General features: G+C 46.6%; 1 protein-coding gene across 2 annotated transcripts in view; it reads left to right on the plus strand.

Moving 5' to 3' along the window:
• Positions 1–26,085, plus strand: part of DPYSL2 (dihydropyrimidinase like 2) — a 52,931-nt gene extending 26,846 nt beyond the window's left edge. For both annotated transcript variants that reach the window (XM_066567241.1, XM_066567242.1), the window contains 11 exons: positions 5,810–5,974; positions 6,760–6,821; positions 7,901–7,981; positions 8,850–8,918; positions 12,855–12,975; positions 16,091–16,247; positions 16,404–16,545; positions 16,735–16,905; positions 19,979–20,158; positions 22,114–22,279; positions 23,278–26,085. In XM_066567241.1, the coding sequence (XP_066423338.1) occupies positions 5,810–5,974; positions 6,760–6,821; positions 7,901–7,981; positions 8,850–8,918; positions 12,855–12,975; positions 16,091–16,247; positions 16,404–16,545; positions 16,735–16,905; positions 19,979–20,158; positions 22,114–22,279; positions 23,278–23,369 (1,406 nt within the window). In that variant the 3' untranslated portion in view covers positions 23,370–26,085. The remainder of the gene's footprint in view (positions 1–5,809; positions 5,975–6,759; positions 6,822–7,900; positions 7,982–8,849; positions 8,919–12,854; positions 12,976–16,090; positions 16,248–16,403; positions 16,546–16,734; positions 16,906–19,978; positions 20,159–22,113; positions 22,280–23,277) is intronic.
• The last annotated feature ends 2 nt before the right edge of the window (positions 26,086–26,087 follow it).

Below are 26,087 nucleotides of genomic sequence, written 5' to 3' on the forward strand. Positions count from 1 at the left end.
GTCAAGGGCCTGACTTTCAGTTCACAGAGATTGATTTTATTCCTCTTGCTTTCACAGAATTACTCCCACTTCACATCAGTGCCAGGAGAATATTCCTGCAGCCACAGCCTGACAACTCCAGACTTCTAAGTAGGGACCTGTGCAATTACCAGGGCTGAATTTAATTACAGCCTCTCAATAAAATGGCTTGTGACAGAATGTACAACTCAATAAATTCACCAGATTTCACCACACGCAGTTGCTGTGGGGATTAAGTAGTATTAAAAAGGCAGATGTGTTTATAGTGATCAAGTTGCTATTTAAAGTTTTGGGTAGGGGAGATCTGCCTGCTAACAGTTAAGCTTAAATGTTAAGGATTTTCACCTTATAAACTCCTCTTAAACAATAGGCACATTTAATGCTGATAGGAGCAAGAAATAATGTGTAAAACTGCAGTCTGTAATAGCAACTGGAACCATCCTGAATACATGGTTTTTATTACATACACAATTTTGGTAACATCTGACCCTAATTCATGTTTATATTGTCCATTTCAAACAGTTTTTCTCCTTCCTGGTAGTGGCATTCATGAGCTAAAGCCCCAGAAAATTTTCATGCATGCTTTGGATGACACTTAATTAAACCAGTTGAAAAAAATCCTTTCCAGTGGAAAGCTGGAAGCATGGGCTATTAATAGAAGCTCCAGGAACGGGTTGTTTGCAAGCCAAGGCTTGCTCAACTGAGGCAGGATGCAAAAAAGAAAAAAAAAATGCACATGCCACAATGCCAGGAAGCTATAAAATCCATTAATCCCCACCCATGAGCACATCCATCCCAAAAGCAATCCCTTTTGTTTTCAAGGCAAGGCAAAGAGCTTGATCCAGCTCTCCCTCTGAAGCAATAATTTCTCTAGAGTTTAGCAAGGGGTCAAAAATATAATGGCATTGCTCTTCATCTGCATTTTTTTTAATTTGAGAGAGATTCCAAGCGCCAGAAAGAGATCATATGGAATTTTTCTGGCTCTAGTCTCAGAGTATCCTGCAGGCTGTTGGGTAATTCCCCAGCTTTCTGTGCTGGATCCCTCTTGCCCATCTCCCTTCTTGCTCAGGGTGCAGGTACCACCCTGCTCCAGGAAAGCTCTTCAGGAGCAGAAAGCCCCAGAGTTTGGAAAAGGGAGCCAAGATGTGATGCAACATTTCCTAAAGCCACCATTTAAAGCTGAAATTGGCACCATTTTCAGTGGGCTGTGGAAGTGGTTTTAATGGCTGGGAGCAGCTGGATGAAGACAAGGAGGTGTTTCAGGCCAGCCTTAACTGTGGTTCAGCTTTTAGGCTGCCCTTTCTGGAATCAGTTGTTAGACTTGATCTGTGCAGGTCCCTTCCAGCTCAGGGTATTCCATGATTCTGTGAATTGTGCAAAAAAGCAGTAGGAACGATCTGAACTTTGAAATTACTTGTGTGGATGGGATTGTGCTGGGATCTGATTTTAGTACAGGTTTTGTGTTAGTACATGATAAGAATGTGTTAATAATGGGTGATGCTAGCACTTCTAACCTTTTTTTCCATGATTTTTCCATGCTTATGTTAAAACAACACTGCTTTATTTTCCCCATGCTTGGAGCATTTCATCCATTCCCCTAAGTTTTTGCCTTCCCCTTTCATTTCATACCCCATTATCTCCCTACCAGCATCTAACCAGTTTGGCCCATGAGACTCAGAATATTCCAGCATGGCTGGGTGCCAGCTTTGGTGCAGAAGAGCCACATGGATCACCCAGTGTTGTTGTCTCACTTCAGCTCATTGTCTGCCTTTAATCCTGAGCTGATTAATCTGCCCGAGGAGGAGGAGGAGGAGCGAAGGACCCTGAGCTGAGCCGGGCAGGCAAGAAAACAGCCCTGGCTGGTGGTGGGTGGGAGCTGCAGCACTGGGAAGCAGGAGCAGGTGCACCTTGTAAGCCTGTGTGTAATGACAGGAGAGCCACACCAGGAATGGGAAGGGTAATTAGGAGTCTGGATGATTTGGGCTGGAGCATGTGTGTCCACAGGTGCTCAAATCCCACTGCCCTCAGAGGGAGGTTAGAACTTGGATTGTCCAGGAGAAAGACAGACTGTCCAGGTATTTTGGAATCCTGTCTGTGTTTAATAAGGAAAAAAATTAGAACATTTGTAATGTATAAAATAGTTTTTCTCATTTTTTTAAAGAATTTCCTTTGCTGGTGTAACAGCCTTGTTTGCCCTCAGCCCCGGGCTGCTGCATTTTGGGTTCTGCAGCTCAAAAGGTTAAAAGATAATCTACTGAATGTTTTCTGCTCTTAGCTGAGAAACCAGTGTAACCCTGAGCTTGGCTTTGCCCTGTGCCTTGCTGAGAATGTGTTAAATAAAGCAAAACATTTGGATTAGACCTGAATTTCACTCAGATTCAGGGAGCCACTACAAGGCCCCCAAAGCTATTTAATTTCTTCTTTGAAGATTTCAGCACTGATGAAGTGATTCTTACATTATCTTTTCCTTTTCTTTTTCTTTTTTTTTTTTTTTTTCTCTTCGTTTTTGTTTTTTCTGTTTTTGGAACAAGCTTTTAGTTTAAAAATGAGCTGGCAACTTCCTTCTCAGACCTCAAGCGGCTGAATTCATTTGCACCGCAAAAAAAATCAACAACAGGAAGAAAACATCTGGGCTGGGAAGCACACCAGATCAAGGCTGTGGTGGTGGAGGGAATAAAGGGGTGACAACAGCCTGTGTCACTGCAGTTTGTTTTAAGTGTGCCCTGCAGGCGTGGGGTCACCCGGGGATTGAACATTCCTGGTTCCCGAGGTGATGGAAGGAAAGATTCGGCAGTGGGATGGGATTCCCAGGGAGAAGGAGCATTGTGGGGTCAGGACAGCACTGCTTTTCCCATGGGAAGCCTCCTGGGAATTCTCCAGGAGGGAGATTTGCTGTGAGCTGGGGTAGGTCAGCCCTTGTGTCCATGGTCCTGGGACAGATCATCCCCAGGGGTCATCCTGGAAGCCTGGGGCTGTGGGAACGTGGTGGGATGGAGCCTCCATCAGTTTCTTGTGCTGCTCTGGAGCATGGGGACCTGAAAGAAAAAGCTTTTTGTTTTACTCTGAGCTCTTGAGCTGTGCCTGAGGGCTGGAAGAAGCTTCTCTAAGCTGCATTTCCATCTGGCCATCTCAACAGGCAGAAGCAATTTCAGAGCTCAGTCCTTTCAAGAGCAGAAAAAGAGTCAACCTTGCCTACTCTCCTTTCCTGGATCTGGGCTCATTTTTACTTATTTGGTCTCCTCCAAAGCCCACCTTGCATGGGGGGGATGTAGGCCATGATCTTGCAATGTGTTTGGCCCCTTTCATTGCACAGAGGATGGAAAAATCAAGGAGACTGCCATTTGTGTCTGAATTGCCTCCAGACCAGGATATGGTATTACATCCACTTTCTCCACGCCTTTTGTGCAGCATCCACTGCTCCTGCTTGCCTGCTGTGGCAGCATAGCTTCCATCCTGCCCCAGGGTCAGGTAGAGGACCCCAGCTCTTGGGCCCCTCTCCAGGGATGTCCCTGTCACCATGACTGTCTCTTGGTATGCTCTGCTGGGACCTTCCCCTGAGTCCCTTCAGACCAATTCAGTCCCAGGGTGCAAAGGCTCTCACCTTGCACTCTCAGGCTGCTTTCCTGCTGAGTTCTTCCATGTGGATGTGGGGAAGTGGTCGTTCACTGATGTTTGCCTGGCAGAGCTGCTGTAGAAAAAAAGTGAGCTGTGTTTTGAAGGGGCAAGGGAGTGATTTGGCTGTCAGGGAGCTATGGGGTGCTGCCACAGGAGATATTCCCAACCCCTGGAGCTGACTTCCCTGCACACTTGCACCAGCACTTCCATGCCTGACTCTTATTGCAACCAGCTGTGGTTTGGCTTTGTCAGAGAGCTGACAGAGCTCCCTTACCCCTGGTTCCACTGCCTCCAAAAAATCCCATTTGTCATCCTTGGGCAGTGCATGAAGTGAGGTGGTGATAAAGCTCTGATCCCTGACAGCACAGTCATTCCTGGGACCTCCAGAGCATTCCCAGGGGCTCAGTGCTGGGCTTTGAGGACTCTCTGTTAACCCCTTGGTGCCTTCAGGCACTATTTCCCAATGCCCACAACCCATCCATCATCTTGGGGCTGATAGAGCTCTGAGAGCACTTTTAGTCTCAAGTGGAGATGGATTTATTCCTGTGATGTGTTAGAGATTAAATGGACTTTTTTTTGGCTTTTTAATTAGACATTTGTGTAAACCTGGGCTTTCTCCACATCCCATTGGAAAAGCAAAAGGAATGTTATTTTTCTCCTTGTTGTTCCTTCTACTTAAGCTAAAGATTAACTTTGACAGAGCAACAAGGGCTCTGTACTGGCCAAGGAACAATTCAGGCTGGAATTTAGTGGAAGGTTTCTGACCACTGGGGTGGTCAGATCATGGAACAGAAATTGGATGATTTTTTTAAAAACAGGTCAGTTTGTTGTCTGCTTATATTTGGGCTACTTTTTGCAGTGGTGGTGAAAAGCACATCCTTGGTGTGGTGCCAGACAAGAGGCAAATTTCCAAGTTTTCACTCATAGTAGCATGGATTTCTGTGATGGGTACAGGGGGAACAAAGAGACCCCCAGCCACTCCTGCAGCCCTGAGCTGATGAAAGCTGCAGCTGCCAAGGCAGTAAGGATGTGCATATCATGTCCTTGCCTTGGTGTGATGCTGCCAGGGGAAAAAGCCTCTTGGAAAGCAGAAATATTCTAAGCTGTCTCCCTTTGCATAGGGGAGAGGGTGGGCAGCGTTTTGCAGCAGGGATGTTGTTTTGGGTGAGCTCTTGGCTGCTGCAGTGTGTACACAGCTCAGGCAGCTGAGAGGTCTCTGCTGACTTCGGTGACTGAGGCTCGTGGCTGCTCAGGAGAGCTGGGCTGCCTTTCCCAGTGTGAATCTGGTTCCTTAGGCAGTGCAAAACCAGTAAATCTTGGCTGCTGTGTCTGTGTGGGGGCAAAGCAAAGCTTTGTTCTGCCCTGGGGGTGAGTGGACCCCAGGGGCTCTGTCTCTCATCCCAGCTGTGACTTAGAGCAGCCCTGATTGTCACCATAAAGTTAAAAAAAAAAGCTGCTGGGATTTCTCTGCTGATAATTGAAGCAACTTTATATTTTTCTGTGTGTTCTAATGTAGATTCAAGCTGGACCCTCTCCTTCTCCCCAGCAGTGCTTCCCAGTTTGTGACCCCAAAATCACACAGGCTTTTCCTGTTCTCTCAGCTCAGTATTGGAGATTTGGAGATGCTGACTTGCTTTTTTTTTTATTTCACTGTGTCTTTTGAAGAGCTCAGAGACTCCATGTGCTCAAATAAAAGCCAGGAACACTGAGCCTTCAGATCCAGGTCCCTTGCATCACCCACTGAGGCTGTCCTGCAGCTGCAGCTGCCTGTGAATCCAGTTGCTGCTGGATTTGGTGTGAGGATCAAACTAAGCAGGTGCCAGAGGCAGCAGGACCTTCTCAATGTCAGAGAGATCTCTCCAACCACTAATTGTTGGTCCTGCTTCCTCCAGTCCTCTGGAAGGTGCTCCTGGTTGAGATGTGTAACACCAACAGCTGTAGAAACAGGTTGTATTAGCATCTCATTTTCCTTCAGCTGCTGCTCCATAATTGACTTCTGTGCTGCATTCTCTAGAAACCACTGAGAAATAAATTGCAAACTTAGAAATATTTTAAGGGGAAAGAGGATGCCTTGATTTTGCAGCAGCCTCTTTTTGCACAGCTGTGCTTGCTATCCTGGGCACCCAGGAAAGCTTCTGCACCAGCAATTTACCAGTGCTTTGGTTGTCGTTCCCAGTTGACCACGTGGTTCCTGAGCCTGGGACCAGTTTGCTGACGGCATTCGACCAGTGGCGAGAGTGGGCGGACAGCAAATCCTGCTGTGACTACTCCCTGCACGTGGACATCACTGAGTGGCATAAAGGTGTCCAGGAGGAGATGGAAGCTCTAGTTAAAGATCATGGTAAGCCAGGGAAGCCTTGCCCCTCCTTGTTTTTCAGGATCCCCTATTATTTAGGGCTGTCTCTCATGCAGTATTTTACTTTTATATCCCAATAAAGCTGTTTTAGGCCCATTCTGGCTCCTTGAGAAGGTTTGGGCAGTTGGGATTGCAGAGGGCTCAGGGGTTGGGGCACACTGGTGTTGCAGCACTGATTTTCCCGAGGTGAATCTCCTGCTTTCCCCATGCAGAGCAGCTCCTGTGTCCAGTGAAGGTCCTTCGGGTTCATCAGTGCCCTTGATGATACCTGCAGCCATTAAAGTGCTGTAAACAAGGGAAATAGGAGCCCCAGGAGGACCAATCCAGCTCTGGATGCTAAAAGTGAAGAGCTGAGTAAAACGACCTCATAGGTTTTCCCCCTCTTTATTTACCCTTGGCATTTCATCCTCAGGCTGGAGTAATTTCCCATCCTGTTTGTAGTTTGAAAACCCAGCATTTTATGCCATAATAGGAGCTTCCCACACATGCTGGGTGAGAGCTTTTAGTGGTTCCAAAGGCTGGAGAGGAAAAGCCAGCTTAGGATCAGTCAGGGTCGGTCTGGACACGTCACAGACACAGATTTCCCGTTGTTCTCCCTGGAGGGTGAGGGGGATCAGCCATGCAGGCCCAGTCTCTGCTTTTGGGTGAGATCCATTTTTGCTTTTATTTTGTTACTCAACCTCCTACAGTGAATTCATGGAATTATTGCTGGCAGCTGATTTAGGGATTGTAGTCCATGGCTTTACTCCAATGTGCTCTCTTTCCCCTAGGTGTGAATTCCTTCTTGGTGTACATGGCTTTCAAAGATCGCTTTCAGCTCAGTGATTCTCAGGTAGGAAGGAAGGCGTTGTGTTTAATTTGTCACAAATTAGTGTTTAAGTTCAATATCCTGGGATCTGACACTCTATCCTGGTTCCAATCTTTATGTGTGTAACAGTACCTAAGATTGGCAACAGCACCCATAGCTCTGCTGTGAAGATTATATTTTTAATTAAAAATAAAACCTAACCAACAGCAAACCCTGAAAGGCCTGGCTGAGGGAAGCAATGGTAAAACTCTCATTTTGAGAGGTTGGAGGTTTTTTCCCAGCTCCTTTGGGTTAGAAGCAGTGGCAGTTCTTTGAATTGCTGCTTTATGCCTCTGCACAGGGCAGGACAGGGGGATCTCTGGGCTAATTATAATTATTCTGTTTGGAAGCTAAAACTGATCCTGCTCCAGAGGTGTTTTTTTGGTGGTAGAATCACTGGGACCTTAGAAAGGAATTAATTGCCCTCCTGTTTGCTGTTCTGGTGGGCACATTTGGGCACATTTAGCTGTTCAGAGGAGCAGTTTATGTTTCTGAAGGTGTGGGAGAAGAGGAATGCCTGGGAGTGTTGGTGTGTGAGTTATCTCTGAGGGCTCTGGAAACATTTTGATGAGGGAACATTGATGGCGCCAGTTGGGGGTTACTGGACCTGAGCCCTCTCAGACTGGTTGCTGGAGTGGGAAATCACACTGCTCCTACCTCCAGATACTGGATTTCCATGGAGAACATGCCCCTACCACTCAGATATAAGGGATGTTTTTCGTGCCAGGCACCAGTAAATGAGACATCAAACAGGTACAACTCTGCAAGTCCTTTAAAATCATCCAGCTGTGGGGCTTGAGTTGTTGCTGTTTCTTCCTCTCGTACTCCAAACCTGCCACTGGATAATACTTCTTTGCCACATCAGCAGCATCCAACTGTAAAATTGGGAAATTCAGTGATAGGCATGAAAATGGTTTGCTTCTCTCCAGCAAACCACATCTTATATTGCTTAGTGCTTCTCTTTCTCTTTTCTCCTCTGCAAAATTCTGTTTTCTCTGGGGATCTGGGGTGTGGCCTCACCAACAGGTGTGTTCCTGTTGTGATGTGTGTTACCTGTCCCCCAGATTTATGAGGTCCTGAGTGTGATCCGGGACATTGGCGCCACAGCCCAAGTGCATGCTGAGAACGGTGACATCATTGCTGAGGTATGGCCTGTTTGTTCTCTGAGTATTGGCTTCAAATGCTGGGAGGGGTTTAAATTCTGACTCCTCCTTTGCAAACTGAGAGCCACCAAAGCTTTTGAGAGCATGGCATAGTTGTACTAAGGGTGTGAGTGGGGCTGTGCAGCAGTTTTTAACTCCTTTGACACTGATAAAATAGGTTTTTGTGGCAGCTTACAGTTTGGGGTGGATATTGGGCATCTCTGCCTCTCTCCCCAAAAGTGAAAAGCTGGGTGTGACTGTCACTATGTGGAACAAATTGTTCTGCAGGAAATAAGAAGAGGGGGAGTGGGAAGGGATGTAGCTTCATACCGTACATGGGATGCTGATGTTTGGGGTCTGTTTATCCTCCAGCCAGGAGCAAGGGAGAAATGTTAATAATGTATTCAATTTAATCTTATCTCCAGCTCATTTTGTACACTGTGTCTCAAGCACCCAGAGGATTTCTGTGTTCTTTGGCTGGGCAAGAGCCCACCCCAGTCCTTGAGCCCAGTTGCAGGACAATTTTTTCCATGAGTTATCATTTTGCCACATCTTATAGATGATTTTATAGACACAAATGAGTGCTGAAAGTCGAGGGGCTATGAGCCCAGTGTGAAGCGAATCCAAATAAAAGGTTTCCTTGACCTCCTGTGAACAAATCAGCAAGGTTTTGTGAGCTCTGGTTATTCTCAGCAAGGGGAGTTGGACAGGACTTTCTTGCAGGGCCCTTATGCAAAGCCCCATGTGATTTTTAACCAGCACAGATGCTCAGGATCTCACTCATGCCCCTTTCCAATAGCTCTGTGTACTGCAAGAAAAATTCCCTGTTGCTTTAAATCTCATCCCTGCTTTTTTTTCTTCTCTGCCTTAGGAGCAGCAAAGGATCCTGGAGCTGGGGATCACAGGCCCTGAAGGGCATGTGTTGAGCAGACCTGAAGAGGTGAGAACTCCCCTGCCTTTGCATTTACCCCCTCCCCAATTTGTAATATCTCTCCATTGCCATTAAGTACTTCATGTTGGCATGAATGTGGCTGGAAACAGGATTTTTCTGCATTTGGGGTTATGTTGGTGGAATTCTGCTATTGTCCTTTCTAGGTCTAGTGTCTTGGGCTTCTCTCTTGGTCATTATTTTGTCAGACTTCCAGTGAATTAGCAGAATTTTTAAATTTATGCCCAAATCCTAACATTGTTTTAGGTACTTCCATAGCTTCCATTACTGTGATATTTGATATTTTGATGAAATTTTACCAATGGGGTGGAGGTTTTTACAGCAATGTATTAAGTGGTTTGCTGAAGGCACAGAAAATATGTACCAGAGAGAGGAGGTCATGCTCAGGCCTTAGTGCAGCACTTTAATATAGTTACCCTTCATATTTCCCTGTGGATTTCTCCAGGGACGAGCACTCCAATCCCTCTAAGCCTTTGAAATAAATCCCAGAAGTTTTAAAGAGCCTTAAAACTTTGCCTTTGAGGTTGGTTCCCATTGCATCCTTCACTCACAGTCCTTCACTGTCTCTAAGCCGGACACCTCACTGTGGCATTCCAGGTTTGTGGGGTTCATCTGTTCTGTACAAGCAGCTCTTTTTGTTCCTCCAAGATCCTGGGGCTTTGCTGCCTTCCAGATGTGGCAGCTGGGAGCTGGGGCTGTGAGATCATCCACATATGCCCCTCATGCTCCCTCTGCATTTCCTCCCCTGGATTCTGACAAACAGCATCCAGAGGCAGTTCAGTAGGAAGATAAATCATTCTGTTGCCTAGGGGAAAAAAAAAAAAAAAGCTCCACTTGTAAGTGAATCCCCACAGAACACAAAATCTGTGTGTGGCTCCCAGAGCTGGAATCTTTTGCTTCCTGAAATTGTGAGCACTTTGCACTGAGCTTTCCAGTCAGTCATCCAATTTGTGGTTTTTTAACATATTTTTTGGCCTGCATCAGGGGAATGGGAACAGATGTTGGTGTGACACTTCACGGAGTTCAATTTGTGTTGTTTTCAAGGGAATGCTGCTCTTACCTTAAAGGATCTGGACATCAAACCAGCCAAGTTGTGTCTGGCTGTTTAAGAGCTCATCCTTCATGGAGCAGGAGCTTTAAAGTGTGAGTTGTGTGGGTCCCAGGCATGGATGGATTGTTTATCTGTGCAGGACTGTGCTCTACCTCAGTGCAGGGAGGAAAAAGGCAGCCTGAGGACATGTGGCTGCTGCAGATGAGGCTCAGTGAAGCCTCTCCCTGATGTCATATGGGGCAGCCTCTGTGCAGCTGAACTCAGCTGTGCTCTGCCCAGGCTTGGGAAGCATTTGGTCCAACATTCTCTGCCTTGAAAGTCATAGGAAACAGAGCAGGAAACGATGTCATCTGCTTCCCTCCTCCCCCTTTCTGCAGCACGGGAGTGACTCTGTGCTTTAAAAACATCCAACTTGGGCTGGCTGCTGAAAGAGGCCAGTTTCCAAGGGTGGCAGCAGATCCCTAATTCCTGTTGACTTCAGTGAAGTGGATGTTTGTTGTGTCTCTCTGGGGTGCTGTTGACACTAGAATTGGTTTTTCCTGCTGTCCTTCAGGGAATGCAAAGCCCGTCCTAAGGATGGTTGGCATCTGACTGGACAGCTCTGTCATTCAGAACTCCATCTACAGCAAACCAGCAGGACTCTCTGAACAAATCTAAAACATGTATTAACTCAAAACTCCTACTCATTTCAGGTAGAATACATCAGAGTGAAGCATTCAGGGGCTGGCCACATGCACTTGTGTCTTGGAGTGCACACATCTGAATTCCCAGGCTGGCAGGAGGCTCAAATTGAGGCTTAAGTTTCACTGCTGACTCGGGGGTTTAGCTTTGCTCACCTCAGTGTTCAGCATGTTATTCCTGCCACAAAACAGGGCCTGAGTTAAGACAGCACCATCCCAAATCAGCCTCACCCATCACTTTCTGGAAAACTCTCCCCCTCACAGCTCAGTTCATTCTGTGATGACTTTTCAAGCAATCCATCATTTTTTTTGTTTTTATTTCAGCCACAAAAATGCTGGAAGCACAAGCAGTTGAAATGCTCCAGGAAATGTCTGTCTTTTTCTTTTTTTGTTTGTTTTGTTTTGGTTTTTTTTCCAAGAGAACTGCTGTGCTAGGGCTTCTAATGCATCCTGGTAATTGCAAACATTCCCCTTTGGACTACTTGTTGGGTTATTGTTATATGCCTGTCACCATAGCATCTGGGCACAAGGCAGGAATTCAGCAGCCTTGTTCAGAAAATATTCTCCTGTTGCTTCACAGTTGCTCAAATGCCTTCTGCCCAAAAGTCTGGAGGTGTGTGTTGTTTCATCTCTGCTTTGCCTGATGGGAAACTGAGGCACGGAGTGGAAATGTGGTTCCCAGGTGCTGCAGAGGCAGAGCTGTGCACAGACCCGCTCTAATGGGGAGTTTGCAAAGGGAGGCCATGGCCTGGAAGCTCTGGCCTGTCTGAGTCCTCCCCTTGTCTCTCAGGAGCGACAACTGGGCTTTTCTTGGCTCTTCCTTTCAGCCTTTGTGAGTGCTGCTGGCTGTGACACTTTGGGTCCAACATTCTGGAACAAACCCTCCATCACAGCCTTTCCCGTATGTCTGGGGCATCTGGGTGAGAAAATACCCCCTTGTGAGCATCCCCTGCCTGGGGCTGTAACCCTTTGAGTCCCAGAGAGTACCCTGCTGACTCTGGGGGGCTGGTTTTCTGTAAAAACTCCTGGCTGTTGTTTTCCTGGGGCATTCTGGCTGCAAACAGGGCATGAGTGCAAGTGGTGGCATTGCTGGCCTGAGCAGAGCTGTTCAGGACACTTGGACATCAGCCTGGCCATGGTTCCCTAAGCTAGTGGTTCTTTTCCTCCAAGCACAGTGTTGAGAGCCAGCAGTCACAGAATCCTGGAGTGATTTGGGTTGGAAAGGACCTCAAAGCCCACTCAGTCCCGCTCCTGCCATGGGCAGGGACACCTTCCACTATTCCAGGATGCTCCGAGCCCCATCCAACCTGGCCTTGGACACTTCCAGGAATGGGACACAACCTGCCTGGGCAATGTATTCTGGGACAGGTGATGATGATTTGAGGCACTTGGGCTGTGATCAGTCACTGCAGAGCAGATTTTCACAAGTGCTAAGTGTGTGCCAATGCCACCAGAGTCCATGGAAGAGGTTCTGGGAGCCTCTTGCATTGGGGAATCTGGTGGGGGATTGCTCTGGGTTTGTTTCCTCTGTTGTTCACTTGGAAAATGTCTGTGGCATTGCTGGCAGCAGGCACAGTGAGCATCACCCAGCTGCTCAATCTGTCCCTGGATCCTTTGATTAGGATGTGTGATCCATAAAATCAGAGTGATGCCCATCACCCTGAGGCTGCAGTTACAACGTGACCCTCAGTTTGGCTGAGGTTAATTCTCTGTACACATGCAAGGAAAAGCAGTTGATTTATGGGGTGGTTCACACTCTCTCAGATCCCAAGCCAGAGATTGTAGTGGAGGGTACAATTTAGGAGGCTTGTTTGCAAATGTGGTTTACCAGAGTATGTGGTGCAGCATCTCCCTTCTGCGTGGGCTGGAGCAGGAGCAGGTCTGTTGAGTCAACATTTAGTTGCTTATTTTTGTCTAGGTTAAAGGAGGAGCTTAATCATTCTGACCCTGGGCACCTGGAGTGTTATTTTAGTTCAGGCAGAGGGGCTCTGAAGTGGCCTGGGAGAAAAGGTAGTAATGAGAGGGAACTGCAGCTTGATGTCATTTAACTGCTGTGATTACACTGTGCCTTTTCAGACACAGAGGTGGGAAATGCCTTGTCACTCCTTGTTTTCTGGGACAGCAGGGTCTGTAACTTCTGAGGATGAGTGGGGTGCTGTTGGGTGTCCCTGACCTGCTGCCGCCTCTGTTTCTCAGGTGGAGGCAGAGGCTGTGAACCGGGCAATAACCATTGCCAACCAGACCAACTGCCCCCTGTACATCACCAAGGTGATGAGCAAAAGTGCTGCTGATGTCATTGCTCAAGCCAGGAAAAAGGGTAAGTTATTTCCTCCTTAGCTCGTGCACTTCAGCTCCTGCCAACATCAGCTTCATCCCTACAGGAAAGGTTTCTTTTTCATTTCCAACACACAAGGATTCAGTGGTTGGGTCAGAGCCAGGAGCTGCTTGTTCTGCTCAGTCCTGAACTTGTCTATTCACACTCATCCTCCCCCACCAAGCCACGTGCCTTCATGATATCACAGAGTCATTCCATGCTCTCTCCATGTAGTGAATTCCCCCAGAGATTGCAACTGGGTCCTCCTTCCAGCTGCTGTGGTTTTCCCTTGGTGCATTCTGCTGTGCTTCCTGGGGTCAGCACTGATTCCTGATGGAGTTCTTGACTCACAAGCCCTGTTGTATTTAGCTGGAGTAGCCAAAAAGGCTCACCAGTTGTAGCTGTTGTGCTGTACTTCTTGTTTGTGGAATAGGCTTTTCATGTGGTGTAACTCATAGCCTGACATCTGTGCAGGGATGAGAATCAGCAGGCTGGGTTAGGTTTGGGAATTATGACTGCCTCTGACTGCCTCTGCTTGGGGATGCTGCAAGAAGCAAGACTCAGACCCCCTGTGGATGCTGCTGCTCATGTCTCTCCTCTCTGACTGAGGCTTGTGAGGGAGCTGAACTGCTCTGAGGGATGCAGGAGCTTCCCCCAGGCCCTTCCTCTGTTGCCTGGCCCTCAAGGAGTCAGGATTGCCCACAGAGTGAGTGCTGTCTGCTGCTTTATCCTGTGACTAAACCTTTCACTTCTATTTAAAGCTGCTCAGGTTGGGTGAGTAACCAGGAGGGATGATTTACCCCCTTCTTTCCTCACAAGGCTTGGATTTAATTTTCTGCAACCTAAATAAGCCTGGATGGGTATACAAATGACATCACTTTCCATCTGGGTGTTTGATGCGAGAGGAGCTGATTTCCAGCAAACAGATTGGTGTTTGTGCATCAGCTTGGGAGTATTTTGGTCCCATGATTCCTGTAAAAGGAATTGGTGAGGAGGACTGATTTTCAAGGCTGTCTGTGAAAGCAGCTCAAGCTGTTTGGAATGAATCTTTCTCTCCCAGCTCCATCGGAGGGGATCATCCTGAAGGAAGATGCATTGACCTAGCAATGTGGCTGCATGCTGCATCCCCCCCAGGAAAGAACTTGATGTCATAGTGCAGTTGTATCCTGCGAGCCAGGGAAGTCTCTCTTCTCTTTTCCAGATAAAAATATTGAAGGCATGTGCCCCACAAAGGTGGAGCATCAATAGAAACACCTTCTTGCTACACTCAGTGTCCTGAGACCACCAGCTGAAAGTGGAGTGGGGCTTTGGGATAAGGGACCACACACCTGGATCACAGAAAGCCATAAAACACAACTTGGCTTGGGTGGATGTTACCCTGCCTGTGAAAGGTGCTGGGATTGTCCCAGATGCATGATCAACAGGGATCACTTCACTCAGCCTCCTGAGCGAGCCAAAACACGCAGTTTTCATTCAAAATGTGTTTTCTCCTTATAAAGAGAATTTGGGGTATAAATGGTGCCCCATCCTCTGTTCCTTTATTCAAATAACTCAAGTTAAATGCTGTGCAGTAACTGAGAAGGGCCACACGCACTGGTCTTGCCCTCCCAAACAATAGAGGAAACATAACCGAAGACTATCCAAGGCAAAAACAATCAATCCAAGGTTTGATTTGCTAAATGGCAAAGAACAGACATTATTTAAAGCCAGATGTTCCCAGTGGCTTTTGTATGGAGGAGATTCCCTGCAGACTCTGTCGCTGGCAGATTTGGGCCCTGAAGACATCACTCCCTGCCGAACAATATCGCCAGTGCGCTGGACCACAAGAGGCCTCCCATTAATAGCCAGCATGTGTTTGGCCTTGTTTTGATTTCAGAACCCTATTTGGGGCCAGTGATGTCAGAGAGCTTCTTCTTTTCCTCCTGGAAACTCTCTAGCAAAGGCTGTTCCTGGACCTCCTGCGTCAGCAGGGTCCTGGGAGCAGCATGGAGCCAGTTAATCATCATCCTGCCTCAGCTAGTAGGCTCTGTCCCAGCTGTCTTGAGCCCCCAGAGATGTAACAGTAGCTCTGGCAATATAGTGAAAGAAATATTCTGTCTTTTCACTCTGCATGGTGAGGTGTGAGACCCTGCAGAGCTCTGGTTGTCCCTCTGCCCATCTTTCCTGACTGAAGTATTTAGGGTTGGCATCTCAGCTGCCCACATCTTTGATAGGCGGATCCAAACCCATGAAGTGCTTGGGGAGGCAGGTGGGTGGGCACAGAGCAGATTTTGGCGAGGTTGCATTTGGTAAGCAGATCCCTGGGACTGCCTGCTCGTGCTGCTTTTGAAGTTGCAGCATCTGCTTGGTGTGCAGATGGTGCTGGTACACTCCAGCTTGCAGAGTATCCTGGCCTTAAGGATCTGCTGTTCCTTCATGTGGTTCCAAAAATGTTAATGAGGAGGAAGGATGCACTGGTGGTGAGCGCACTGGACAGAGTCAGGAGATGTAGTTCCATTTCCCAATTCTGCCACAGATTTGCTGTGTGCCTTGGGGGGATCACAGAGTGCCCTTGCATTGCATTTGTGAACCAGGAACTCTGATATTTCCCCTGTGGGAATGGGTTTTCTTGGTATGCAAAAAACCATTCCTGCTAGGAGTTTTCTCTCACCTGGTCTATGCATAGACCCTACTCCAAGAAACCTGGTTTTGTTAGAAGGTCTTTAATTCATACTATAATTTATAAAAACTATTTTTAAAATCCTTTTTCTTGCACATCTCTTCTAGATCAGACTGAATCTCCTCACTCCCTTATAGTTGCTCTCAGGTTCTTCCAAAGTTCTTGGCTCAGGATAAATAAATAATAAAATGAATATAAACAATAAAATGAATCTTTACAGTAACCATTTCAAGAACAATTAATCAGTGCCAACCTCTGCAGTTGTGTAAAGGGTTGTGCCCATTTTGCTGCTCCCAGCTCTGGTCAGTAGCAATATCTTTATTTAATGCTTCAGAGGAAGTATCAGGCAGCCCTGCAGCATGTGTCCTTTCCCAGGAGATGCTTTCTGCCAGGAAGCCAGGCTGGAAGTGCACATTCCTTGGCGTTCACAGAAGGTTTATGTGTGTCCCTGTCCCACAGGCACCGTGGTGTATGGAGAGCCCATCACAGCCAGCCTGGGCACTGATGGATCCCATTACTGGAGCAAGAACTGGGCAAAGGCAGCAGCTTTTGTTACATCTCCACCACTGAGTCCTGACCCGACCACTCCTGATTTTCTCAACTCACTACTGTCCTGGTGAGTAGAGCTTTCTGTGTTCAAACAACATGTGATTCATCACGAGGAAATGGGTGATAAAAGGGATGTTGCTGCCAACAAGCCAAAAGCTGTTTGACCTTCAGGAGCATTCCTGTTACCGTAAAATATCTTGAATACCTTTTGTTTTTCTTCCAGTGGAGACCTCCAAGTGACTGGCAGTGCCCACTGCACCTTCAACACTGCTCAGAAAGCTGTGGGGAAGGACAACTTCACCCTGATCCCTGAAGGAACCAATGGCACTGAGGAGAGGATGTCCATCATCTGGGATAAGGCTGTGGTAGGTCACACCTGTCATGAGTTTACATTTCAGCTGGACATTGAGAGTGGAAGGAGCTGCAGGAATGTGTTATTTTCTTGTCATGGTCCTTCCACTTGGTGTTTTTACCCCTTGGGGAGATCCTTGGGAATCTGCTGCACTGCCAGCTCTTTGCTGGCTCATGCATTGAGTCCTGTGGTGTCCCCCCAGGTGACTGGCAAGATGGACGAGAACCAGTTCGTGGCTGTGACCAGCACAAACGCGGCCAAAATCTTCAACCTGTACCCGCGGAAGGGCCGCATCGCCGTGGGCTCCGATGCCGACCTGGTCATCTGGGATCCTGACAGCGTCAAGACAATCTCTGCCAAGACCCACAACATAGTAAGGATGTTCCCTACCATTGCCTACTTCCTTTACCCCTCTCTTCCTCAGTGCCAGGCTGTGCTGCCAGCAACGGGAACTTGTGACAACCCCAGGGTCATTTTCCCTGTGCCTGAAGCCCTCTCTGGTCTCACTGTGGAGCTCAGTTGTGTGAGCAGGATGAGTCCATCTGAAATCACATGGATTCCCCCTGGAGCAGAGAGCACATCTGCTCTTCCTGAGTGTTAGGTGCATAGATCTGAGCTCACAGAAAGCTCTTTAAATCCTCTAAAATATGCAAAGGCCTTGTAGGACAATGTGTTGTTTATGACATCCAGGCATGCCAGTGGTGGGAATGGAAACTGCCCCTTTTCACTGAAGTTTTATCAGCTCACGGACCCTTTTTCTGGAAATCTGGCCCAGATCCAGGGTCTGAGTGGATTTATACCACCTACTGATCTGGCACATGTGTGTGGAGTCAGGATTTTCCTGGTGGTCACGCCCAAATTAGTTGGCAAAGGGCAGTACCCAAAACAACCAGACTTTCCCCTAAGCTCTTCTGCAGCTTGTCGCTGTTAGCTTCTGCAGTGGTGGCACTCTTAGGGACACTTTTGCTGAGTCCCATCCCTTACACCTGGCCCCTGCAGTTATCAAGCTGTCTCAGCCTGTGGGAATCTGCAGAATGGTTCCAGTGCAGGGGCCTGGCTAAAGTCTCTCTGTGACATTCAAGCCCTCTCTCAGAGAAAGCAGCCACTGTTTGCATTTGTTGACAACTTGTTTCGCTGCTGACTATGAACCTATGGAATCTTTCCCTGGAAAAAGAAAAAACTGCTTGTTCTTTTTCCCCATGAATGCCTTCATTCACTCTGGAGCTGAAGGAGCAAAACTTTCTTCCACACTTGGATCCCTGGGCACATTCACAAGGAAACATCATTTTTTTTAAAGGTTTGGTTCACTTCCCTGTGACTTAACTCTTTGTCAGAATTGGTCACAGATGGTTTTGCTTCATCTTGCCTCTGCTAAGGCTTCTGACAGAGGAATTCCAGGAGTCTGGTCACTTCAGTCACCTTAGAGGTGCTTCCAGACTCCATCCAATCTGGAGAGGAATGACTTAAGAAGACGGAACCCAAGGACTCACTGCTTTTAGGTGCCAGAATTCATGGTCTGAACCTGGGCTTGTACTTATGAATAGCTCAGAGAGCTGGAAGTAGTTTGGGTGGAGTGCTTGAAAGTCATTTCTATTTAGTGGCTGTTGTCTTTGGGAAATGAACTGGACTCTTTCAGTTTCCTGACACAGAACTCATAGACTTTCTCTTTTGTGGATATGCCCAAGTGCAGTCAGGATTGGTTCCATGATTTTGGCATGGATCTGGGCAAGACAAAGGAGAACCAGCTCCATTCAGGAGTATTTTTGTCTGCTGAAAGCTGCACATCCCCCAAAAACCCTGACAGTGTGTCAGAGGCCCCAGCACTCAGCTGTGGCTAAAGGCTGCACCCTTAAGCTGTGCCAAGAGCATTGAGGATGAAGGGCTCTCATTCCCAAGAGTTTGAAAAGCTGAGCAATCACAGCTTGTTTGCTTACAAACACATCTCTGACCTTGTCCCCTGTCATTGCTTTGCCTGTTGTACCTGGCGTCACACCTGAAGCTACATCAGGAGGAATTTCTCCATGGAAAGGGTGATTAGACATTGGAAGGGGCTGCCCAGGGAGGTTTGGAGTCCCTATCCCTGGAGGTGTCCAAGGAAGGCAGTCTGGACATGGCACTCAATGCTCTGGGCCAGTGACAAAGTGGGAATCAGGCACAGCTTGGACTCAGTGACCTTGGAGCTCTTTTCCAACCTTAATGATTCCCATAGTCTGTAATTTTTTTGGGTCTCACGATGCCTTGTGTTAGAGGAGAAACTGATACAAGTGATGCCCTTGGAGTCCAGATATCCTGGTTTGGCCAAGCAGAACACAAAAGGCCCCTTGACACAGGCACAGGGACACCCTCTGATTATGTGGCCTTGGACGATTGCTACTTTTTTAAATGTTTGAGCAACTTACGGATATTTTCCAAGAATTTGCACTGCTCTTGCCACTCTCTGGCAAGGAAACATCAGGAGCTGGAGAGGGAGGTGGTGTTGTTCTTGGAAGCAGCCTAATCCATAAGCTCCTGACCCAGCCTCCTCCTTTACCACCCCAGTTTTTTTCAGGCTGGACCTGGTTCAGACTTGGTTTAACCACTGGTCTGGCTAATTGCAAAGCTGCACTCAGGCCTGCCCATACTTATAACACACTTCAAGGGCAAACTCCATCATTAACTCGGTAAAAAAGACCTGCATTTGACTCAGAGATGGTCACTAGAGTAACAGTCCCCAAATAACATGGTTGCAGTGCATCTCATTCCAGGATGTTTCACATTTGCAGTGATTTCTTTCAAACTTGCCTTTTTCCCATGGTGTGATGTTTCCAATCCAGTTAATTGAGGATGAGTAATCCCATTAAAATAAAATAAGATTGTCCTGGCCCCTGACCCATCAACCAAAACACTGGTTTGAAATACAGATTTTTCAGAATTATTCTTTTTAGTAGGAAACTCACATAAAGCTTTCTGTGGCTTCTAAATCTGCCCTCAGCTCAACAGACATAGGTGCCTAAATATGTTTAAACAGCGAGGCTCTCATTTGAAATTGTTTTTTCTCAAAGAAGAGAAAAAACAATTTCTTCCTCAGAGAAGCTGTGGCTGCTCCATCCCTGGAAGTGTCAAAGGCCAGGTTGCATGCAGCTTGGAGCAACTGGATCTAGTGGAAAGGATCCCAACCCATGGCAGGGGGTGGAATGGGATAAACTTACAGCCCAAACCATTCTGGGATTCTTTATGAACCTTATTTCAATGGAAATTTTGCATTAATAAAGCCCTAAAGTTAGACTGATAATTTATAGCAGCCTTTGTTAAATCACAGCAAATACAGCTCAGGTAAACACTGTTGAGTTTGCTTCCATCTGTCCTTAAAATTTTGGCAATTAGCATGGCCAGTGATTGCTAATTAAAGCCCAGCAGGCTCTGCTGGGTGAATATGTTTGCCTTATGTGCTCGTTTTCTCATTGCAGTCTCTGGAGTACAATATCTTCGAGGGCATGGAGTGCCGTGGGTCTCCCCTGGTGGTGATCAGCCAGGGCAAGATCGTGCTGGAGGATGGGAATCTCCACGTCACGGAGGGCTCTGGGAGGTACATCCCCAGGAAACCCTTCCCTGACTTTGTGTACAAGCGAATCAAAGCAAGGAGCAGGGTGAGTGTCAATGGTTGGCTGCACATTTGTTCTCTCCCTCTGACAACACTGAGTTAAAGTGTCTGGAAAACAGATGCTGTCCCCTGGCTCAGGCCACACTGCTGTTCCCTGGATGGGAGCCACATTTATCTCATTCCTCTTTCATTTTTGCTGTTCACTCAAGTCATTACAGGAAAATACTTTGGATTGAGCTTGGGTTTTCTGCAGGTTTTAATTTTTCTCTTGCTGAGGAGAGCCAAACTGAATATGTGTCCAGGAACCCTCGAATTTTGCCATTTTGTCAAACTACCCAGAACCCACCAGGTTTCTCCTGTCACAGAGGTCCCAGGAAAAGTTATCATTAGCATTTCTATATCAAAGCTCTCAGCAGCAATTTAGAATTGTAATTTCTTGTTACAGATATGTTATGCTGCTTTCCCTTCTGCCAGATACGATCAGATGCTCTTGTCTGGTGACTAGTGAGTCACAGGCACAGCCTACAGACTGCTTAAGAGGAACAATGTTCTATTTTTAAGAGGCTAAAATAGTTGGAAAATGATTCTGTAAAATGCACCCATTCAAAACTGAACCTGTCTTTTGATATGCCTGAATTTGCCTGACAAGGGAGATGACACTGAACTCAGTTGCTGAGAATTGAAGGAGTTTATTTATAGATGAAATAATTTCTGGGGAGAAATTATTTTGCTGTTTGAAATGTTGCCTTCTGCTGGACAACTCCTGATCTTTGTTGGTTCTGCTGGGCGCAAGTGATCCTCCCATTCCTTGCAAATCATCTTTCTTTGATTGATCTTTTGAAGAAATTGCAAGTTATCAAAATTACAACCTGGCATAATTTAGCCCCATGGAGAACAGATCCCTGTTCCTGGGATCAGGAACTGTGTCCTCCCACAGAAATACATGTCTGACCTATAAATCCAATTGGGCAGCATCTCAACTGGAATAATTGTATTTATCCCAATCTGCAGCTCCAGGGCTGGCCATTGAAGCCAGCCTGGCTCCTCTGGGCTGCCCTGCTGGTCTCAGCACTGCTTGGCTTTTTGGGGATGAGTAATAAGGTGCATTTGAGACCTGTCAGGAGCCTTTAATCCAGTGGCACATAGGTTGGGATCATTAAAGGACAGCACCTTTGGGGCAGGGGACAGACTGGCTGGAGCCACAGCACATTCCATGTCACATACGAATTAGTAGGCATCTTGTCCTGCACAGAAATCTAGAGGCAAAGTAGGAACGTATGCTTTTCCCAACTCACAGTATTGCACAGCAAGGATGATCTAAAAGTGGGGGTTTTTGGGAGTGCAGAGCAGCCAAAAGTCCATATTGCCAAGGAGCCTTGGGGTGCCCACGGACTCAGGGCACCTCAGCTCTCCATCATGGAAGGTGTTGAGCTGCACAAACATTGGTTTTAGCTTGTAGGAAAATAGTTGTTTGCTGCAAAACTGTTTGGGTTGGACAGAGACACAGATATATTTATATAGATAGATTTACAGAGATATGGATACAAAATAGGAATAGATGTAGATGCAATACCGATATACATATAAACATATATATATATATAGATAGAGATATACAATAGATATAGATATAATGCAGATGTAGAGCTACGTATTAAATAGAAATAGACATGATATAGATGTAAGTATAATACAAATATAAATATGTTACAGATATAAATATGTAGATATATAGATATAGATATGGATATAATATAGGTGTAAAATAGATATAGATAAAATCTAGATATAGATACAAAATAAATGTAGATAGAGAGCAGCTCCCCAGGGATCAGTACAGAAGAGATGCTGTGTGCTTTCAAATTTTCTTACCAACAACCAATCCCGAAATGTGTGTCACTGGCTGAGCCACATCTAAGCAGCTGTTGGGCTGTGTTTGGCTGTGTTTTAGGGTTGTGTTGTAGCTGTGTTTTGAGGCAGTGTTGCCCTCTCTCCCTGCAGCTGGCTGAGCTGCGGGGGGTGCCCCGAGGCCTCTACGACGGCCCAGTCTGTGAGGTGTCGGTGACACCCAAAACGGTCACGCCAGCGTCCTCAGCCAAGACCTCTCCTGCCAAACAGCAGGCACCGCCCGTGAGGAACCTGCACCAGTCTGGGTTCAGCTTGTCTGGTATGTGATTTTGGGAGTGATTTATTGCTGAGTGATTTAATGCACTGAAATCGTGGCTGGTTTGTGCTCCCATGCTCTGAGTTCATTCTGCTGGGATAGGGATGGAATGAGAGAGGCTGTGGGGGGATTTTAGCTGTGAGCTTTTCCCTTTAGGGAGGAAGAAGAGTAGTACAGGAGCTGTCCTAAATTCCTGCTTCTTCTCATGATGTCACATGAATGCTCCAATGTATTCTGGGCTCAGTCCTTGGCTGGCTGTCTAGAGAGGGCACATCATAGAATCCTGGAATAGTTTGGGTGGGAAGAGTCTTAAAGCCCATTCGTTCCCACCCCCTGCCATGAGCAGGGACATCTTCCACTATCCCAGGTTGCTCCAAGCTGCATCCAACCTGGCCTTTGACACTTCCAGGGATGGAGCAGCCACGGCTCCTCTGCAAATTTCACCCCAGCCCCTCACCACCCTCACAGGGAGGAATTTCTTCCCAATATCTCATCTAACTGCCCTCCTTCAGCTTGAGACCATTCCAACTGTGTTTAGAAATGGGTATTTTCTGGTTTTAAGAGGCTATAGCAAAAACCCTTTTTTTTTTTTTACGATGACACAAGCTTCAGGAGAACTTTGCCAGCTGAGAGCAGCTCTGGATCTGGGATGTGATTTCTGGAAGATTTGATTTCTCAGCTGGTCCTTCAGTTGCAAGAAGGGCGGACTATAGAAAGGGATAGTAAAGCTGGCTAAGAGATAATCATTCATCCAGCTCTTACCTGTGCAGGGCTGGGTGCTTCAGGTGCTCAGAGCAGAACAGGTTTCAGCAGAATTAAGGCAGTGTTGGGCCAGTGAAGGCTTTTCCTCCAAAGACAGAATCACAGAATGGTTTAGGCTGGAAAAGCCTTCTAAGAGCAAATCCGGTCATTAAGGCAGCATCAAAGTGCTACACCCACATGGAGGATTTTAAACGCTGGCAGAGTTGCAGAGTTGGTGACTCCTCCTCTCTCTCCTACAGGAGCACAGATCGATGACAACATCCCACGCCGCACGACCCAGCGCATTGTGGCCCCGCCGGGTGGCCGTGCCAACATCACCAGCTTGGGCTAAGGACCAAACCCTCCTGTGCCCACCGGGTACACCTTGGGGGGACTGGGGCACCTGGAGATCCTTTTTGATTCTTTTAGAGCCTGTGACAGTTACTGCGGGCACCCAGTGTGGGGAGGGGCTGAAATAAAAGCACCTCTTTCAGTCCCCTCAGGTTCCTTCCTCATCTTCACCAACCCCTCGCACTTCCCCCCCCTCAGCCCCTTACACATTTAAAGAAATAAACCGTGTTTTGACACCTCTGACATGAAAGAGTAAATGTAAAGAGGGTATTTGAGATACATGGTCTCTGTCCTATTCAGCATCTTTCTTTTAGTAAAGGAAGGATAAAGTGAATTTCCCAGGAGCTGCCTTCAAGACACACACACGCAAAAAAAGGAAAGAAAAATAAATGCATAGAAAAAGCTTTTTTTTTTTTTTTAATGTCAAGCAGAGGAGTAGTTCAAGGGTTTTAAACTGGATATTCTGTAGGGTTCTGTGTTCCGACAGAATTAGCTAGGCAAGCACGAAGGACCAGGAATCCCAGCCTGTCTGTGGCCATTTTCCACCACCAGCGCTGAGGTCACTAGATGCTGCCAGGAGTGAGAAACAGGACCCAGCACTAGGAATGGCAGAGAACATCACCCCAGCCAGTGGCTGAGCCAGAATCCTTGGGGACTTCCATTCTGTTCACTTGGTTTTTCCTTGGTTTCTTTTTTTCTCCTGGATTTTGCTGCAAATTAGGTCCTTGAGGAAACTTTTTTTTTTAATGTTTGTGTGTGTGTTTTCAATATGTTTGTACCATTGTGTTTATGAAGCCTTATCTGAGAACTGGGAATCTCCCTGTTCTTCCTGAACCTCATCCAAGTCACAGACTCCTGTCAGTGTCACTGCCACTGCCACCCTGGTTCTTCAGGTGTCCCTTAGTTGCATTTTCCAGACATTTCTTGTCATGTAGCTGCAGTAAGGGCATGGAGCAGGTCCATAGGATCTTCAGTCCATCAGGTCTTGAGCTGGTGCAAACAGAGGAGCTGGACACCATCTGAACTGCTGGGATGGAGTATCTGGAAGTGTTTGTAGCAGTTAGTTTTTCTTCTGTTCCTGAAGGTGGGTATGGACAGGCAGGGAGCTGTGGGCAAAGAGCAACACGTTGCTTGAAAGATTTTTGTAGCAGAAACTCCCTCCCTGGCCATCAAGGAGAGGTTATTTAAAGCTTTGAGGGCTTATCTTTAGCTCTCAAAGGGCAGTCAGGGAGTGTGTGCTGAGCACCTGTGGCAATTCCAGTCCAGGCCCAGCTGCTGTAACTGGGAGCTGGCTGGGTCCCCAGCAGCTGAGAATCTCTTATACAAATGTCACAGCTATCCAGCCCTGCAGGAATCCTGCACATCCCCATGGGAAGGCCTGGCTGTTCCCCACCCAGCCTCACATGCCTAGGATTTGAGACACCATCAGTGGTCCTTAAAGGAATGCCCCTCAGCTTTGGGGCAGCCCGCAGGGTCTGGGTGTTTAACCACCCTCTGGGATTGAAGGTCTGGTGGCTCTGGGACTGGAGGCTTCTTGTTTTTGGGGCATGGAGGATAAACCTGCACCATCAGATCCCCACGTATGCATAGCTGGAGGGCTCAGCAGTCCCAAGACTTGTCTTAGCACAGAGAGCTTTTATTACCACAGTGTTGCCTCCACTGTCTGCCCGCCCTGGCATTTGGCTGCATCTTCTGCTCCCTCTTCTCTTTGTGCTTTGCCAACCTCCATCAACCTCCATTTTTCCATAGTTGTATTTTCTTAAATGGTGTTTACAGGTTCTTTTAGGAAAAAAACATATATATATATATGAAGGCTTTCAAGATATTAGTACCAAATTTGTTGTTATGAGGTATGAATGCTGGGATCTGCAAAGTGTCTGGAAGCCACTTAGCTACCCAAACCCTCCCAGCTGCAGCACCTAAACTCTTTAGGCCACTTTGAACACGAAAGTTAAGAAAAACTTTGCCATATTCGTCCACGCATTTTGCATTTAGGTTCAACTCCTGGGTCTTCTAGTTTTGCATAAAGAGTTTGCACTTTGTTTGTTAAGTAATCCATGAACTTAATATATATATTGCAGCTATTTTCATTTTTAAATTTTTTTCTTTGTCACCTGTATGTTAAAATCAATTTGAACGAGTTGGGGAAAAAAAAAAAAGAATTGTGGATCTGTTTCAGTTCTACGAAACACTTGCGGCTCTTCAGTATTCACTTAAGTCTTCCTTTTTTTTTTCCTTCACTGACTCACGATAACTTGTTAAATTTAAATTTGTTCTTGAAAAGGAAAGAAAAAAAAACCACAAAAAAAAGTTTTTTGCAGGCTATGTAAGCATGTTTTTTCTGTGAGAGCTCGTCCGCTTTGTGTCTGTTTAATGAATGTCATATGTAAATGCTAAAAAAAAGATGATGACTTAATTAATTAATTAATTAACCGCAGTGACTTGAAGCTCTAAAAATAATAAAAGAAAAAAGTAGGATTTAATACTAGCTGGATTTAACCCTTGGATTTGTGATTGTGAACCATGAGTGGAGGAGCTGTAAGTGCTAAAGCTGATCATGTGTGTAGACAAAGAGGAGTACTGATATTTGACCATTGTCTCAATGGCAAAAACAACCCCCCCATCCCAACCCCAAGTCTTGTGTTTTATTCCTTAAGAACTCTGTGTTATATTACCATGGGAACTCCTAATAAAGACAAAATGTTGTTGTTCCAGTAGG

The sequence above is a fragment of the Molothrus aeneus genome, chromosome 29 (assembly GCF_037042795.1).
Source record: "Molothrus aeneus isolate 106 chromosome 29, BPBGC_Maene_1.0, whole genome shotgun sequence".
Taxonomy (NCBI): domain Eukaryota; kingdom Metazoa; phylum Chordata; class Aves; order Passeriformes; family Icteridae; genus Molothrus; species Molothrus aeneus.